This window comes from Phodopus roborovskii, unplaced genomic scaffold, assembly GCF_943737965.1.
Source record: "Phodopus roborovskii unplaced genomic scaffold, PHOROB, whole genome shotgun sequence".
Lineage (NCBI taxonomy): Eukaryota > Metazoa > Chordata > Mammalia > Rodentia > Cricetidae > Phodopus > Phodopus roborovskii.
Genome location: NW_026126566.1, coordinates 6,174,603 through 6,193,651, shown reverse-complemented (window position 1 = coordinate 6,193,651; position 19,049 = coordinate 6,174,603). Strand labels below are relative to the sequence as shown.

Sequence of the window (19,049 nt, the reverse complement as noted above, 5' to 3'; positions counted from 1 at the left end):
TCTGGGGCAGGTGCCTCAAATTTTGCTCCTTCAGTGTAGACAAGGGAAAACAGTTTCTACTGTACATGGAGCTGGTAAAGGACCCCAAGAAAGTGTACAGAGTTCACACCTGTCTCTGTTGTCATCAGTGGTAACCCCAGCACTAGGTGGAAAGCCCAGCATCAGGGAGATGGGGAAGGAAAACTTTGCAGACTTGGTGTATCGCTGCAGCTGTTCTAGGACACACACCTAAGAACATGCTTAAGAGAAACAGGGTGGCCTGTGAGGAGCCATGGAGCTCAACAGGCAGGCTGGGGACACAGAGATAGACCAAGGGCCCTTGGTTTCTGCTTGCTTGGACAGTGGAGCCTTGGTAGATAAATACCATAGCAGAGCTCATGTTTGGTTGGTTTGTTTGATTGGTTTGGTTTCGGCTGGAAATGGGGGTTGTTTTGTTTTGTTTACTCTGGGTGGGAACTTCCTAGAGTTGAAAGAGATCCCAAGGTGGTGGCATGACCAGAAAGAACATCTAGCCCAGCCTGGAGAGTGTGCCTCAGGAGAGAGGGAGTAGGTAGAACTTAGCAGTTAGTTAGATCTGCATGTGGAGAAGAGGAGAGGGGAATCAACTGATTCCGTGAGAAAGTAAGAAGGATGCTGAGTCAGTTCCAGAGAGCATCAGGTACCTAGAGTGCAGTCTCGAAGAAAGGCGTGGCAGTGAGTGATCCCTGTCCTGGGTGAGGCTGAAGGCTCACAAGGCAATTGTGAAGAGCAAAAGGGGACATCTGGGGATATTATTGGAAAAGCAAACTTTTCAAGGAAGTCAGGGGAGTAGAGACCCGTGTTATCTTGATATTGTCTGTCCTGTCTTGAGGACCCTACCCAGTGTCACCTCCCTGTGGCTGCTTTGGACTTCAATACAATAAGTCATTTCCCTCACTCGGGCCATCCGTGCAAGGGCAGTGAGCTCAAATGCAGGGCGTCTCTGAATGGCAGCTGCTGGTTTCTGGAATTAGGTTTACTGGTTTTCCAGTAACCTAGGTTCAAATCCCAGGCATAGGTGCCCAGGATTCACACTGGGAAGTATTTGCAAAAACAGGCCTGCATGGACCTGGGAGTCACTGGCTCCAAAAACAGACACCTAGTGGTTCCTTGGTGAAACAGGGAGGAGGGAGTTAGTTGACTCAGAAAGAATGGGTCAGGATACATCTTGGTCATTTGTCCTTGACTCTTACATGTCTGAGTCTCTCTTTCCTGTGTGTAGTATGGCCCTCACACACAGATTCTACAGAATAGATGAGACCACACGTAAAATACCCCAACTGAGCTTGCCCTGGAGACTATGAGCATTCCCACAGCAAATGGCCATTAGGGATGCTTATCCAAGGACAGACAAGGGGCTAGGGTACTTCCCTAGTACATTTCTGAAATCATCCAGCATCACACTGGAGTAAAACACTATAGCTATCTATGCTGAACAGATGAAAACAGGCTGGGAGGGATCATGGAAACTGAACGTGGTGAGAGGGCCACAGCCTTCACTCTAACTGACAGGGTCCTTTCTGATTGGAATCTCTAGCCCTGCACCCAGGTCGCCCGACCCACGCTCTGTCTCTCCCGCAGGTACGTGTCGGCCCTGACCACGCCCGCGCGCCTCTCGCCCGTGGACTTCCACTACTCGTTGGCCACGCAGGTGCCGACTTTCGAGATCACGTCCCCCAATTCTGCGCATGCCGTATCGCTGCCACCCGCCGCGCCCATCAACTACCGCCTGGCGGAGCAGCAGCCGCTCCTGCGGCACCCGGCCCCGCCGGGCCCTGGGCCGGGATCCGGCGCGGACATGCAGCGCAGCTACGACAGCTACTACTACCCGGCGGCGGGGCCCGGACCGCGGCGCGGCGCCTGCGCGCTGGGCGGCAGCTTGGGCAGCCTGCCCGCCAGCCCCTTCCGCATCCCGGAGGACGACGAGTACGAGACCACGCAGGAGTGCGCGCCCCCGCCGCCGCCGCGGCCGCGCACGCGCGGCGCGTCCCGCAGGACGTCAGCGGGGCCGCGGCGCTGGCGACGCTCGCGCCTCAACGGGTTGGCGGCGCAGCGCGCACGCGCGGCGCGGGACTCGCTGTCGTTGAGCAGCGGCTCGGGCTGCGGCTCGGCGTCGGCCTCGGACGACGACGCGGACGACGCGGACGGGGCGCTGGCGGCCGAGAGCACGCCTTTCCTCGGCCTGCGAGCGGCGCACGACGCGCTGCGCTCGGACTCGCCGCCGCTGTGCCCGGCGGCCGATAGCAGGACTTACTACTCCCTGGACAGCCACAGCACGCGCGCCAGCAGCAGACACAGCCGTGGGCCGCCCGCGAGGGCCAAGCAGGACTCGGGGCCCCTCTAGGCCCCCCCCCCGCCTCGCCCGCCCCACGTCTCCAAGGAGAGCGGAGACCACCGACTGAAGAGGGAATAGGAGCGAACAAAGAAATAAAAATATTTTTATTTTCTATAAAAAGGAAAAAAGTATAACAAAATGTTTTATTTTCATTTTAGCAAAAATTGTCTTATAATACTAGCTAACGGCAAAGACGTTTTTATAGGGAAACTATTTATATGTAACATCCTGATTTACAGCTTCGGAAAAAAAAAAGAAACAACAAAAAAAAAGAGAGATGGGCCAATTTTTTGACTCTTTAATAGAAACCTATATTGTGGTGCCTTTTGCTGTACGCTAACCTGGGGCTCCTGGAGAGTCGTCTGGGGTGCAGGGTGGGGATGGGCGCTTGTAGGATCCCAAACCGGTTGGGGTGAGAAAAGGCAGGGAATGAAGAGACTGAGGTTCTCATGGCCCTGAAGGTAGTAGACCTTGAGGAAGAAAAAGAAAACAGGGCAGAATTTGATTTTCACCAGTCCAGATCTGGAGTCCTGGGCAAAGAGGGTAGGGATCCTAGGATTAGAGCTAGAATTGAGGTCGGGTTACTTCCAGGGGGACACACAGCCCCCACTGGAGCAACTAGAATGGGGAGGGGTCCTCCTCACAGCTGCTAAGGGAAAGAGGACAAAGAAGGCGGTCTTCCCACCAGCCCCCGGCCTAGGGAGGAGGCAGCTCTACCAGGGGCCCAACCTTCATGGCTCCTCCTCCCCTGCGGCCTCCAGGATACCCTCTGTCCTCTGCAGCACCTTCGTTTACAGGTCGTCTTTTCTATTTTACGCCTGCATGTCCTTTGCATTTCAGATTCTTTAGATTGAATGCATGGTCACGCTGGGACCCAGAAGAGGCACTCCGACAGTGTATTCGATTCCCCTTTTAGCAATAAAGTAACACCTCACAGCCCAGCCCCCAACCCTCCTATGACTTCCATCCGGTCCTGCCCTCCCGGCCCTCAAAACTGGATCCAATGCTAATTTGTCAAAAAGGCAATTGTCTAAAAAACAAACAAACAAAAATCCCAAACAGGAACAAATGGGAACCCTGACATGTCCAAACACCTGACTGTTGACACTTGAACATTTTTATATTATAAATAAAATCAGAAATAACTCCTGTTTGACTGTGTGTACCTGGCACCAGGTGAGGAGGGAAGATAGAATGAGGACCTGAGATAAGGATTGTGGGTACTAGAACAAAGACTGGAGAGGGCCAGAGCAGTCCCTGAGCAGGAGTGACCCTCTCTCCAGTTCTGCTGGCCCCGGCTCCAAGGGCCTGCTCCAAGTCTTCCTTCCAAATCGTTTATAAGGTGTCCCCCCTGGGTGCTGGGGAACCCAGCCAAGGGACTGACGCAAATTGTTCTGCTTTAAACTCAGCCTCAGAACTCTGGCCCAGCCCCTGCCCTGGAGCTAGGAAGTTGGGCTGAAGCAACCCTTTTCCACCCAGGTGGGTGAAGAGGGAAGGGTTGTGGGCTTGGCACGGAGGCAGTGGAGGCAAAGATGACCCTTGGGGCTTCAGGCACATCACAGGCAGAGTCTGGACATGTAAGACAGCATAATGGGTACCCTCATTGCCAGAAAGACCATAACAGCTGCAGCTTCTAAGCCCACAGTTTTATACCCTCAGAGCCAGGGTCTGTCTAAACCTGCAACTCTGATGAAGGTCTGATCTCAGGCTTGCGGGAGGCAGATGGAATCCCCGTGAAGAGTTTTTCTCCTCAGCAACCTAGAATACCAGGAAGGAAGATTCCAGCCTTCTGGAGCTGGGGTCAATGTGCCCACGTTTGTGTATGCTTATGTACATTCTTGAATATCCCCGTGTGGAGCTAGACAGGCCCTAATAGAGGAGTGGGACACAGAGGCATAGGGCAACTATTGGCACTGAATTTGGGTGCCAGCTCTGGCCCTCACTAGCTCTGCCTTCCCCAGACCACAGTTTGCTTGGTGAGAAATGAGGAAGAAATTATATACCACAGCGAGTATGCGTGGAGGTTCCATGCAGATGAACCCAGCAGTGTTGCTGACAGAAGATGCTGCCTTGATGGCACTGGTGACAGGATCCTGAGCCTTGCAGCCTTGAGTCACAAAGTGGAAAAACTCAATGACTAAGTGTAAACTTATAAAGTCATTTTATTCATCGAGGGATGCCGAGGGGACACTCATTACCGAGGGAAAAAAAATGAAAGAAAAATTACTGGACTGAATGTTATACAAACCTGTAGATCATGGACCTTCTCCAAGCCCCAGAGATGACCTCCTTCAATTCCTCTATCTCAGTTTGCTGTTGCCTTGAGGGCTTTCTTAGGGTGGTTATCCTTACATGTGACCTCTGATCTCTATGGGACCCCAAATTAACTGCTATAACCTCCTGGTTATACTGAGCCTACTGACCAGATCTCATTACGATCCAGGTTAGCCTGTGTGAGGGCTTTAAGCTGTTGCCTTCTAGGTTCTCATTCAGAAACCACCTTTATGACTCAAATGAATTCTCCTATCTGTACATGACGCCGGTTGACTTTGAATAACCACTTAGTGAGCTTGTACCTGACCCCATTTTTTTCCTTCATCATCTGCCCAAGGCCAGCCTTAGCCTAGCTCCTCAGCTGTCTCCTCATTGCATCAGCCACCTAGTCAATGGACAGGTATGGTTGGGACTCAGGAGTGCACTTGACCAGAGAGGCCCTCTTGCCCACCCTGACTCTCAGGTTTCAGCCTCCGGGCAAATTGAGTGTGTGGCCTTTCAGGGAGCATTGCAATCACTTTAAGCAACTTCCCTTCCACCACCCTGTCCCCTGGAACACTCAGGACATTCAGGCAGCTTCTTAGGTCAAAATTCTCTTCCCGCCCCCCCCCAAATTCTCTACTTTGTAGTGATGTGTTTTGTGTCTTTCCCCAGCCCCTCTCAGAGCCCTCTATGGCAATGACATCCACTTCTCTCCCAGACTCCCCTAACTGTGAGACCCATGAAGACAGGGAGCTGACCTCTTTCACGGCTGTCCCTAGCACACAGCAACAGTGTGTGGCTCATGGTTGTCCATCACTAAAGAGGTTGGAGGCTATTTGTCAAGAATCAGCCACCAGGCGTTCCTGAGCAGGAACCTCTAGACAGAGCAAACCACTTACAGCATTTTGTGGGGTCCTGGATTTGACTAGTCCTTATGGGCACGTTAGGGACAATGGTAAGGGAAGAGGAACATGATAGTCTATTAGAATGCAGGAAAAAATGTTAGAACTTTGATTTAGATTTATTTTCATCTCATCTTTTTTTAAATTTCTATTTTTGTGTATGTTTTATAATGTACATAATATTTTAGTACAGTAGTACATGTATATAATTTACAAATAAAGAATTATACAATTAAGGAAGCGAACTAAAAAAAAAAAACTGTCTTTCCTGTTGGGAAGCACAGCTAGTGCTTGGGGAATCGCGCGCGTCTGCAGCTAGTGAGCCTGCGCCTCTGCCGCCATCCCCCGCCCCTGTAACACAGAGAGTGGGACACTGGCCTGAAAATCAAAGGACCTTCAGGCAGCTGGACAAAGAACTGAGATCTCTCTACTGCCCCGAAATTGCCTTTCTGATCTCATTCAAATGAGCATTTACTTCCCCTGAGCAAAACAAAGGGGCCAGATGGTTTGGCTATAATACACACTTCAGCTAATCCAATTCAAACAATTTGGATTTAAAACCCCTAGGCCTCTCCACATACAGCTCCTCACATCCAATGGGAGTGGACTTTACACTTTAGGTGCTTAGTCACAAGGTTTATGTCGCCAAGAGGTCAAACTGTTGTCCAAACAATAGGAAAGACTGGCCCATGGTAGCTGGGTCAAGAGGGCCATCCCTGCAACTCACTTGGTCTAAGTGATGCAGGGTTTAAAGATGTCAACCTGTGATGGACACCTGTCTCTATTCTCAGCTATGTCCTTAGCTAGGCCCTTCTGATTCACTAAAAAACACAAAAGGATTATCAGTAATCTAAAACTTGTCACCCCACCTTTTCCCCAAGACCATGAATTAACACCTTCCTCTATCTCCGACCTGGGCTTACTGGCAGATGGCACTCAGCAAGGTAGAGTGTCCTTCATTCCTGCCAGTAGGTCTGTGCAGACACCACACTGGAACTCAGAGACCCTGGCAGCATTCACAGAAGATCCAAACAAACAGAGGTGTTTGTTTGAGCCATTCATCCCACAGGACACCCTTGGGACAGAAGAGGTGACATACATAACCTGTTTAGTCCAAGAGCATCAACTGGAAACGTGACTATGAGTCACAAGTCAGCCAGAAGAAGAAAAGGCAAAAACACAGAGAGCCTTCATCTTTCCATCCAGGGTTCCAGGGTACAGAGGGCCCCAGAGCAGGCTTCCTTGCTTGCAGGCTGAACTGAGACGAGCTTTTGCTTTATCTGCTTTTATCCTCTAATTGACAGTAGTTCTCAGACCTTCTTAAATGAGCTCCTGTGTGTGTGCGTGCGTGCGTGTGTGTGTGTGTGTGTGTGTGTGTGTGTGTGTGTGTGTGTGTCCATTTAAAAAAAGAGGCAGGAGAGGCTTCAGTGGGTAAAAGGAGAGTTGGACACATGCGTGAGTAGAATCAGCTTGGCGCTGAGTGGAGGTTAGGCCTCATATTATTGCAATGTGAGCCATTTGCAAAGGTTGCTGGGAAAAAGAAAGGAAAAGGCGTTGCTGGTGGTCCATAGACCTGCTGCTGGTCAACTTAGAGGAAAGAGGAGAAAGTGTAGGTGTCCAAGCTGAGACCCAGAGTTCAGACCCATCCTCACAAATACAAGATGAGGGAGAAGCTTGATGAGAAGAGGGCTTGGGGAAGCAACAGGGACGGACTTCTCTGGTTGGCAGCCCTATAGCATGTCTGTCCTGCAAAGCAAGGCCTCATGACTTGAGGGCAGCCAGGACTGAGAGTCTAGGCCAGAGAAAGCCCAGGGTGCAAGATCAATGCCACAAATGGCATCTCCTTGGCCACGTGGCTCTCCATACCATCTTGTTGCCTGCTAACTGCCTGGAGCTTGGTTCAAGCAGCCTCTGGCTGGAATTGTGCTCACTGACCCCTCTGGGGACATTTGCCTGACTCCAGGGCCTGCACAGCCACACCAGCTAAGTGTCTGATGCAGAGGCATCCTTTGTGGCTTTGCTGCCAGTCACAGGCCCATGGCCCAGGCTGAGGGCAGGGCTTGAGTGTGTTTTCCGGAGAGCTGGGTCATCCCCTTCTAGAGTAGCCAGCCGGGCCTCAATCCGCTCCAGGTCATCTGAGCCCACTTTGATCTTCACGGCCAGGAGGTGGATATAGGTCTCATAACGGCTTTTCTGGGAAAGGGGCAGACAAAAGACAAAAGCAAAGTCAAAAGAGATATGACAAAATGGAGATAGGAGAAAAGTAATAGCAAAACACTGCCCTCAGAGGCATGCAGGGAGCTCTTGCTATCCATAAAAAGGAAATAAACCACCCAATAAAAAATAGGCAGACTACATACACCTAAATCTCGCTCATAATTTTTTTTTTGAAACATCATCTCATTATGTGTCTCTGGCTGGTCTGGAACTCATTCTGCAAACCAGAGTGACCTTATCAACTTCCCAAGTACTGGGATTACTGTCAGGCCCTATCATGCCCAGCTTCCCACTTATAACTTGAAATACAAATAATGTCGATGATTTCTTAGATATAACATGAAAGACATGGGCAAATGGACTGCATTGACATTTAAAACTGTGATTTGAAGGATAAAGAAATTATATTTAATGATCACAAAGCTTCCATTTGGAGAGATAGAAAAGTCTGAAAATTGGCATAACAATGTAAATAATTGCTACTGAGCCACACACTTAAAAGTGATCAAGATGGCACAGTTTATTTTGTGTTGCCACAATTAAAATTTTAACATTTTGGAGGCTGAATGGATGGCTCAGTTAAGGGTGCTGGCTGCTCATGCAGGGGACCTGAGTTCAGTTCTCAGCATCCCGTATAGGCTCACCACAGCCAGTAACTTTAGCACAGGGGAATCTGATCCCTCTTCTGTCCTTCACAGGCATCAACAAACAAGTGTGCAGAACACACACAGGCACACATAAATCAAAAGACATATTTTTAATTAATAATGTAAAATCTAGATTAAAATAGTAATGAGACAATGAACATTAAACTTGTGAGGTCAATTGAAGATTAAAGCATTTCCAAATGCCCAGGGTTGGTAAGCGTGTGAAGAAATGGTTGCTTTCATAAACACTTAGAAGGGATGTAAGCTGCTGTCAACATTTAGGAGGGGGACCTAGGTGTCTGAGCACCTTGACTCTAAGCTTTAGGCCTTTCCACCATCAGGGACGCCTTTCCCCCAGTTCTGCCTACAAGGCTTCATGCCCTCCCCACCAACATCAAGCCAGTAAGAGAGGACTCAGATGCCAGAGTTGCAGCCAGTCACCTGGTGAGGATCCTGCTCTTCTCAAGTGTGTCACCTCAGGCCAGCGCTCTGTCTTCTCTGAGCATCAGCTTACCTTTCCATTAAATGGGTATAGTTATAGAAACCCTTCCACAACATTGCCATGAAGGTCAATGTAATTCAGCCATGCAAGGAAGGGAAGACAGCCAGGCCTCCCCCCAAAACAAGCCCCTAACAGCTGCTGTCATTTCTATTTTCACACTGCAGAGGCTCCTAGAGAGACCCAGGCATAGGCAAAACTGATCAACATTTGGCTGCCAGACTGTGCGAGACTGACCACAGCACACTGTGGCTTACACCTGCCTAAGAGAGCCCCAGAGTAGAGGAGTCTCAAACCAGAGTCCTTGGCATGATGATGTTAATGGCAGGACGTGGAGGGTGGGAGCTGGCATCCTCCTCTGGCCCCAGCTCTGACCTCTGCCATCCACCTCCCAGACCTACCTCAAATATGAGATAGTGTTCCTTCAGCCGGTATTCCTCCGCCTCCTTGGACTTGAGGCCTCTCTCCACTGGGTGACACCTGTGCTCAGCCAGCTCTGCAGTCACCTGCTTCAACTTATTCTCATGAGAGCGCAGCTGCTCCTCCTACAAAGACAGGCCCACGTCTGTAAGGTCTAGAATTTCACAGGAGTGGGCTAACCGCATCACAGTGGAAGTGGCTTCAGCAAAGGAAAACCGGAAAACAGGTGCTGACCAGAGACCTCAGATTCAGACATGGGTGCAGCGGTAGGCTCTAGATATGAATGTTCCTTCCTGCTTCCTTTCCTCCCTCCTCACAGGGACATCAGCCCTCCTCAGTGCCCAGCAGGCTCAGGAGAAAAGAGAGCTTCATGTTTGCAGATCCAGATCACACCAAAGGTAGACTGAGACATTGTCACTGACAGGCCAGTGCACACACGCCCCTGTTACCACAGTGAGGAGGCCCCTTTGGGCAATCTGCATACATGGATGCGTGGATACACCTGTGGTGCAAGCCTACAGGGGAGCATGTGTGCTCATTTGGTGTGTGTGTGTGTGTGTGTGTGTGGTGTTTGTGTTCACACACAGGAGCTCCACGCAGACACGGAATGCCCTTAAGCTCTGTGGAGAGACAAAGGCCATGATAGGAAAGGGGCCAATAGCTGAGGAAGAAAGTTTGAACCTGGTTGGCCTTCTGTTCTCAAATTCTGGTCCATCCTTTTTCCCTTCCTGTCCAAAATACCATGAGAATATGTAGTATTAATGAGATGGGGTTTTCACAGCAATATAACTAAAGCATTTAAAGATTTAAAAAAAAAAAAGAATATCGTCCTGCCTAGTTTTACGACAGCTCGGTGCAAGCTGGAGTTGTCTAAAAGGGGGGGAAACTGAGTTGAGAAAACACCTCCATAAGATCCCACTGTAGGGCACTTAATTAGTGATTGATAGGGGAGGGCCAAGCTCATCATGGGTGGCACCACCCCTGGGATGGTGGTGCTGTGCTGGGTTCTATAAGAAAGCAGGCTGAGCAAGCCAGGGGAAGCAAGCCAGTGAGCAGCGCTTCCCCATGGCATCAGTTACTGCCGTGTGAGTTTCTGCCCTCACTGCCTTTGATGATGGACTGGTACACGGAGTGTGAGTGAAAAAAACTCCTTCCCAAATTGCTTCTGGTCATGGTGTTTCATCACAGCAATAGTCACCCTGACTACGACAAATGTCAACACTGGACTATTCCTAAAACATGAAAAGTGGGAATTAGAGAGATGGCTCCATAGTTAGCAGCACTGGCTTCTCTCCCAGAGGACCTGGGTTCTATTCCCAGCACCCATAAATGGCTCACAAACATCTGAAACCCCAGTTCCTGGAGATCTTATGCCCTCATCTGACCTCTGAAGGTACCAGGCACATGCAGAGATCACAGACATACATGCAGGAAAAACACCCGTACACATAAAATAAAATAAATGAAGTCTCAAAAATGTTTTATAAGAAAAGCATAATACGCTGGGTGGCGGTAGAGCACACCTTTAATCCCAGCACTGAGGAGGCAGGAGGAGGTGGATCTCAGTGAGTTTGAGGCCAGCCTGGTGTACAAAGAAAGTTCCAGGACAGCCAGGACTATTACACAGAGAAACCCTGTTGCAAAAAAACAAAAAATCAAAACCCATAACACAAATGCTTGTGAAGACTGGAGGAATGGAACCCTCACACACTGTGGGTGAGACTATAAATTAGTAAGTACATTTACTGAGCATGGATAGAAGCTCAGCATAAAACAAAAAACTAAAACTAGAGGAGGCCACAGAGATAGCTCAGTGGGTAAACTGCTTGCTGAGCAATCCTAATAACCTGAATTAGACCCAAGAAACCATTTAAAGGTAGAGGACAGAGCAGACTCCACAAAGTTGCCCTCTGATATCCACACATGCCATGCTATGTGTGTCCCACCCCCAACACAAGGTACATACACAAAATAATACATAAAAATTTAAAAACTGTCATGCTCCAACTGTACCATTGCTGGGAATACACAAAGGAACCCAAATCAGCGCATCACCGCAATACCTGCACACCCATGCATTCACAGCCATGTGTTCACACCCATGCATCTTGCAACACTGTTCAAAACAGCCAAGTGACAGGATCAGCCTAGCTATCTGCTAACAGATAAATAGATACAGAAAATGTAATGTATATACACATGAAGGGGTTTTTTTGTTTGGTTGGTTGGGTTTTTTTCTTCTTCTTTTCTCTCTTTCTTTCTCCTTTTCTTTCTTTCTTTTGGTATTTCTAGACAGGGTTTCTCTATGTAGTCCTGTCTGTCCTGGAACTCACTCACTCTGTAGACCAGGCTGGCCTCAAACTCACAGAGATCTGCCTGCCTCTACCTCCCAAATGCTAGGATTAAAGGTGTGCACTACCACAGCCCGGCACACATGAAGTTTTATTCAGCCATAAAGACTGAATTATAGGAGCTGAAAAGATAGCTCAGCAGTTAAGAGTACTTACTGCTCTTCCAGAGGAACCAAGTTCAGTTCCCACCACCCACACCAGGTGGCTCACAACTTCCTGATACCCCAGTTCCAGGGAATCTGATGCCCTCTTCTGTTCTGGCTCTGTGGGCACCTGCATACATGTGGTGCAGATAAACTCACACAGCAATACACACACCATACATATTTTGAAAAATAACAGTATGTAATTTATAAGAAAATTGATAGAATAAAGATCATGTTAAACAGGATGTGACATACACACACATGCACAAGTACACACAAAGCACACATATACACATGCACATGCTTAAATGCACATGCGTACACATATACACAAGCACATAAATAAATAAACATTCAAATAGAGCACTAGATGAAGGGCCACACAAGTCTCACCTGCCCCTTTGACACATACAGCCTCACAATTCATGCCACAGACCCAAATCACACCCATACATCTACACGGCCACTAGCAGACAGGCTTGCCCATGTCACCCATCACAGCACTGTCAAGCTTCTGTGTGCCATGTGTGTGGGGGTCTCCATCTTCCCACCTGTTAGTGGGGGGTGGGGTGGTAGAATATCTCTCCTCCTGTGGTGTCCCTCAGCCCAGGGCCACATGACCCAGAGGAAGAACTGAGCCGAGGCCAGCAGCTTAGTGCAGGAGCTGGTACCTGGCAGAGGCGAGTGGTACAGGAAGGCAGCAGGGGCCGACAAAACTTCTTCATGGAGCTAACAGCTGCTGGGAAGGCCGGTGCGGAAAAGATGGCAGCCACTAGGTTGATCCTCAAGATCCAGGACAGCATTTCTTCCTTGCTCCTGGGGACAAAAGAGTAAGTAAAAGGGCTCCAGATTCTCATGATAGGACCTCCAGCCCTCCCAACACCTGGCATCCAGTACTCAGCATAAAGTCTGGCAGAGAAGACCCCACTACCTAGGCAAGGACAGGAAGGAGGAAGCAGGGTGGGTGTGGGTGGATGAGGTGGGTCAGAACTGGACAGGGAACTCCCATCTGGGATCCCATGAAGAAACCCTGCTCCAGTCTGGACTGATGATGTCCCTAGACCCCCATGAACTCCAGGGTCAGCTGCAGTGAACAAACCTCTGTCCTGCCCCCACCACCTGCCCAGCATTCCCACTCTGTCCCCGGTCCTCACATACTAGTCTCCTTCATGGGAAACTTGTCTGACATGTTAAAAAAAAAAACCTCATCTCTAGTCACAGACAATGGGGTGCAGCAGAGTAGAAGACCTTACAGGTCATACGTAGAGAGACTCCTTCCCTGCAACCTCTGAGTTCCTGTCAAGGACTGAGTCGCAGTCTATCATCCTGACCTTTAGGACTCCAGAGTGCACCTGCAGCCCCTGCGGGCTTCTTAGACCCAGCCTGACTCTGTGAGCCTAAGATGGGGCAAGGAGGTGACACTTATACCCAGCCTCCAGGTAACAGAGAGGACCACACTGAGATGGGCTGCTCTGGAAGACTTGAAGCAGCTGTTGATCTGTGTCCAGCAGACACACCCAGTCTGTGGCTGACAGGCATGGACAGCTGGGCTGTCTATGGAGAGACCAGGAGAGTGGAACTTGCAGGGCTGATGGTGCAGGCAGCTCAGCCCAGCTCAGCTCCTACTTACGGTGCCTGGAAGAGGAAGACCCTCCAGTCTGCTGTCTTCAGCTTGAGCACGTTGGACTTCTTACTGTAATCAGAAGCCCTGGTGGCCAGAGCGTGGTGCACACGGATGGCGTTCTTCAAGTCACCCTCGGACAGAGCCTTGTCCGGCCTGTATTCATCCTGAATGGGGCATGCTGTGTCATCTCCTGCCCTCCGTCCCTCTCAGTCTCCCAGACTCCAGTAGAACCACTCTGTGTACTCTCCCTCCCATCCCAGTCTGTCTCAGAGGCCTGACACTAATCCATTTGGCATTTCAGAGTCCACTTCCCAAAACCCTCAAAGCTCCTGAGTGAGTCCAGGCCTGACCCTTAGTAGAAGAAGGCCCTAGCTCCACTCTAGGCCCCAGTACTGGCCAGAAGACCCTGAGTTGGGTACCACAGGCAGGGGCTGGATGAGACTGACAAGCCATTTCTAAGTAAGGGCTCTCACCTTCTGCAGGTACAGAATGGTCCCTTTGAGCACCGCGTAGAATTTCTTCCAGCCACGCCTCCCTCGGGGTGCTGGGGAGGGGGGCACAGGTAGTATGGCTGCAACCTCCTGCTTCTGTGACTCTTACCTGTCACCCCATGCATGTCCACTTGTGTGTGTGTGTCCCCAAAGGGATGGCCAAGGCTGGGTCCCTCCTATACCGCACCCCTCCCAAGCCCCATCCCCAGCCTGACACCCACTTCTCTTGCCATCCATGTCAGCATGAGTCTTCCGGGTCAGCACGCCATGCTTGTAGGTAGTAGCGCTGAGAGCCTGCGGGACATCCAGGAATGGATTGCCACCATCCAAGATCCGAGTCACCTTCTTTGTGCCTGTCCCAAACTTGTCATCCACCAGCTCAGACAGGGATTTTCTCAGCTCATTCTCATCACTAGGAAGGTACCAGACCTGAGAGCCACCTCCTGAGAGGCCTTGACCCCACCCCTTGCCACAACCTTTCCCACCAGCCACCCCGCTGGCACCAAGGTCAGAGACAAAAGATTCCAGAATACATCTCCAGGGGTCTGACACTCCCCTCCCATCTTCAGTCCTGACTTTTGACGTCTGACCTTTGATTCAGGGTCTCTAAGCTATTCTTCACCTTTAACATAGAGTTGAAGACTTTTGTCTTCAAGTCTTCTTCCCCCAATCTTCCTTCTCCTCTCCATCCCCAGGAACACTAGCCCCCTTTGGATTGAAGCTGTTGCATAAACCATGCCAACATGCTAGAGATAATAACCATGGGGCAAGCCCCTAAGTCCAGGCATACCACGAGAGCCCTGGTAGAATAGTGCCAGTTCTTCTAGGCAGGGTTATAATCCCTGAGATTTGGGCCTCTGCACATTTCCAGAGGCACAGTCTTCCCTTGGGAGCTCAGGCACAGGGCTCCCCCCAGAGCCTTTCACAACTTCACCAACCAGTGACAGCTGGTGTTTGTGCACACACAACCTCCACAGGTGAAGAGGCTGGGGCACTCACCCCTCCCCACTGCCCAAAGCAATCTCCACCCAAACATCTTCATACTGCCAGTATTGTCAGGCCCTGTGCCTCCTGCCCTCCTACTTCCCAAAAGGGAAAAGGCTGTCATCGGGTGGGAACTTCACAACATCCTAGGTACAGACAAACCAGTCACAGGCACTCCTAGAATTAAATTCATGGTTGAGTCTATTCTAGAGCAATGTAAACTTTGCACACCTGTAATCAAGTAGAAAATGAACCCCTGAGGGTGTTGCCCAGCTGGGGAAGGGTTGTCAGGAGCCTGAGCTAGGATAAATCAGCACCATGGAGAGTGGTCTGCATGACCAGCCGCTCCCTCTCCTGGTAATCAGTCTCACACAGCCACACCCTTGAGCACTACTCACATGGCCCATTCCAGCTTTTCATTCTTGATGGAGTTGTAAAGCGTCTGAACGAGGCAAGAAAGAGGAGGGAGAAAGGAGTTAAGGTGGAGAGTCCGAGAAATCCCCGTGTCTCTCCAGCAATGTGGCTGTAGCAAGGGAGCACCTTTGCATTCATGAGTAAAGTGAATGCTGGACTCATACTTGTTTGATGTCAGTTGATGAATAAATGAGTAGGTAGGTGGGTGTACGGATGGGTGATGTTTTGTTATGCAGTCATTACTGTCTGTCTAGCCAGGAGGCTGTAAGCTTCCCAAGGTTAATAATGTCTCCTTGTTCACCACTGAATCCTCAGCACAGTCTATAATGTTATGTCACAGGGTGGGTGGGTGGATAGGATGTTGGGAAGCAAATGGATTAGTGGTTAGTATACGTGTGTTTGGAGGGCTGGAAGCATAGCTCATTTGAGTGCTTATGTTGAGTGCATGAAGTCCTGGACTTGATGCCCAGAACCACATCAACCAGCATGGTTACATCCCTGTAACCCTAGCACTTGGGAAGTGGAGGCAAGAGGACCAGAAGCTTGAGGTCGTCTTCAGCTACGCAGTGAGATGAAGGCCATCCTGAGCTACATGAGACCTTGAAGTAGCTTGGGGGGCTGGTTGGTACAGAAATGGGTGAGGGGTGAATGGATAAGTACATGGGTAGGTAAGCAATTACATGTCTGAGAGGACAGGTGCATCCATGCATGTTTGGGTAGATAAAGAAGTATATAAAGGATGGATAAGTAGATGGGGGAAAGTGAATGAATGGGTTTTGCTTTTTGTTGTTTTTGAGACAGGGTTTCTCTGTGTAGCCCTGGCTGTCCTGGAACTCGCTCTGTAGGCCTCAGACTGGCCTCTGACTCAGAAATCCACCTGCCTCTGCCTCCCAAGTACTAGTATTAAAGGTGTGCACCACCACCTGGCTTGATCTTAAAGATATGTTCTCAACAGGTGCTTCTTAGTGATGAAGCAGATAATTATAGCAAAAGAGAGGTAGAGACAACATTCTCTTTTAGTTTCTGTAATTTACATATAATAATTGTACATATCTTCCTTTAGATTTACCATTCAACTCCCCTCCTAGCACCATAAGGATATTAAAAGATTAACTAAAACTGAACTCATCATCTATACATACCCCAAAAATAAGGCTGCTCTTCTTTATCCACGGCCAGAACTTCACTCTGGGCCTCAGCCTCAATGAAAGCCTAATTTCTTTCATTGTTGGTGATGGAGGAATTAATGAGTCTTCCCCTGTGGTTATGGTGGTGGTGGCATTGGTTGTGGTAGTAGTGATGGTGGTGGTGGTTGTTATGGTGGTGATGCTTGTTATGGCGATTGTAGTGGTGGTTGTTATGGTGATGGTGGTGGTGGTTGTTATGGTGATAGTGATTGTTATGGTGGTGGGGTGGTGGTTGTTGTGGTGGTGGTAGTTGTTATGGTGATGGTGGTTGTTATGGTGGTGGTTGTTAGGGTGATGATGGTGGTGGTTGTTATGACGATGGTGGTTGTTGTTATGGTGATGATGGTGGTGGTTGTTATGGTGATGGTTATTATGGTGGTGGTGGTGATGGTGGTGGTGGTTGTTATGGTGGTGGTGATGGGTGGCAGCCATTACAATTGGTGGTAGTGATAGCTATCGCTGTGATAGATAATGGTGGTGACTGGAGCACTAAAATTAAAATGCAGAGAGCCTCACCATCTATCTTTCTTGGAGAAGACAGAACCATCAACTGAGGAACAAAGCAGTCTCCAGCTCTGCCCCAGAGTGATGGGGCCCTGGTTGCAGTGCATGGGTCTAGAATGCCAAGGTTTAGTGGGGCAAAATTTTACTCCATGTGGGCAAGGGGCAAGAGGACTAACAGATAATACCTTCAACAGGTCTTTGGCAAAGTCTTGGCCATCATTCAGCTGGTCCAAGTTGGCAATGAACTGCTGGCAGGACATCTTCTTGCCAATGTTCTGTCATGGAGAAATGGTTCTGCCTGAGAGTAGGGAAGAAGGCTGGTGTGGTCCACACCCCCTGCCCTGTCCAGTCAGCCAGATAAGGCAGCATTGAGGGCAGTAATCAACATAAAACTGCCCAGCTACTCTTTCATCTCCAAGAAATTACAAAACACTTTTGCATTCAAACGTCTATTTGATCCACAAGCAACAGAAAGGCTCTCTTCAAATTCAGTGAAGGAGTCTGGTTAGCTGAGACTGCCAGGTGCCTGCTCTGCTCTGGGCATTATCATATCTCCTTGTCACAAAGCAAAACCAGAAAGGATGAGACGGTAAAGCAGTGTGTGAAGGGAGTGAAAGGGCCCAGTGTGTGTGCATCAGACCCCATGCCCTCACCCATCCCCCAAGCTCACTCAGCCTCTTGGCTCCTGAGCAGGTGCTGTATACACCAGCACATCCCTCCACGTTCTTACCCTCTCACCTGTACAGGGTGGGCTCAGGGCGGCCTCCCTGAGGAAGGTCAAGTAAGGGGGAATCAGGTCTTAGGAGATCAAAAATCAGTTACCACCAGCACACGTGGGCCATCCATACTGAGCTGGGTTGGCAAAGGGCTGGGGGTGGATGTCTGTACCCCCAAATTCTATCTTTTGTTAATTTCTCACTAGAATGGCTCAAGCCCTCCAAACCCACCACCTGGCATTCATACTTTCCGAGTATCCTTGGAGAAGGCCTGTTGGAGAGGCCATAGGAATCACTTCAACTATGGGAGGATTTGAGAGTCAGGGTTTGCTATGGAATGTTAGCATCCCATGACATGAGAATATGTGTTTCCAGGACAACCATAAATAAATAAATATTATAGTCCAGCAAATTGAATTTCACACTTCAGAGCCTTGAACATGCTCATGTGTGCCAGAATCTTAAAGGACAGATTTCCATGTGCACTGCTTCAGAATTCTTGATGTTGGCATTTCTTTAACAAAGGACCTCTACTAACTTCATGTAGGGCAGTTGTATACCACAGAAATAATCTGTAAAATAATGCTGCAAGGTAGGGGTGTGTGTGTGTGTGTGTGTGTGTGTGTGTGTGTGTGTGTGTGTGTGTGTGTGTGTGGCACAGGGTCTCACCAAATAGCTGAGGCTGACTTCAAACTTGAGATCCTCCTGCCTCAGCCTTCCAAATGTTGGGATTATAGATATGTTGACTAGTTTTTTTTTGTCAACTTGATACAAGCTACAGTCATCTAGGAAAAGGGAACCTACATTGAGAAAAATGTCCCCATCATATTGTCCTGTATTTCTTAATTAATGATTGATGTGGGAGGGGCCAGCTTTTTGTGGGAAGTTGGACATCTAGTTGGACATGTTGTGTAACAGTTTCCTCCAACATTTCATTCTTCAAGGACGTCCACTAAGCAGAAAGGTAAACAACTCAAAATATTTTCAGGAAATCCCTGAAACTGACCAGATTCATTAGGTCCCTCCCTGCCAAAGAAAACAGTAAAAGCTGACAGTCCCCTTCAGATAAAGCAAAGCTGCAAAGATTCTCAGACAAGCAACCCTGCCAAGATGCTTAGGGCCCATCCAGCTGCCTGGAAGAAGCAGAAAGCTAAGGCACCTGGAAAAACACCCTCCAAACTATTGAGCTGCCTATAGGCCATGCAGTGTACTCCAGGCTCCCAGACTTTTGAGTTGTCACCCATGCTGGGGTGGGCTTTAGTGATGCAGGTGCCCTTGAGTCATTTCTGCTCCTTTAAGTAACCCCTCACCCATATTACAGTAAACAAAAATTACTGA

At 49.3% G+C, this 19,049-nt stretch overlaps 3 protein-coding genes across 6 annotated transcripts in view; 2 read left to right on the top strand and 1 right to left on the bottom strand.

Moving 5' to 3' along the window:
- Positions 1–2,791, top strand: part of Nrg2 (neuregulin 2) — a 174,242-nt gene extending 171,451 nt beyond the window's left edge. For all 3 annotated transcript variants that reach the window (XM_051202381.1, XM_051202378.1, XM_051202379.1), the window contains one exon: positions 1,600–2,791. In XM_051202381.1, coding sequence (XP_051058338.1) covers positions 1,600–2,362 — 763 coding nt within the window. In that variant the 3' untranslated portion in view covers positions 2,363–2,791. The remainder of the gene's footprint in view (positions 1–1,599) is intronic.
- Pfdn1 (prefoldin subunit 1) overlaps positions 1–19,049 on the top strand; it is a 757,967-nt gene that overhangs the window by 423,443 nt on the left and 315,475 nt on the right. The window lies entirely within an intron of this gene.
- Psd2 (pleckstrin and Sec7 domain containing 2) overlaps positions 7,342–19,049 on the bottom strand; it is a 37,626-nt gene continuing 25,918 nt past the window's right edge. The window contains exons 7-14 of the mRNA XM_051202410.1: positions 17,181–17,270; positions 15,289–15,332; positions 14,128–14,318; positions 13,889–13,959; positions 13,422–13,579; positions 12,463–12,607; positions 9,276–9,419; positions 7,342–7,704 (exon numbers count right to left, since the gene is read on the bottom strand). Of these exons, the coding sequence (XP_051058367.1) occupies positions 7,495–7,704; positions 9,276–9,419; positions 12,463–12,607; positions 13,422–13,579; positions 13,889–13,959; positions 14,128–14,318; positions 15,289–15,332; positions 17,181–17,270 (1,053 nt within the window). The 3' untranslated portion in view covers positions 7,342–7,494. The remainder of the gene's footprint in view (positions 7,705–9,275; positions 9,420–12,462; positions 12,608–13,421; positions 13,580–13,888; positions 13,960–14,127; positions 14,319–15,288; positions 15,333–17,180; positions 17,271–19,049) is intronic.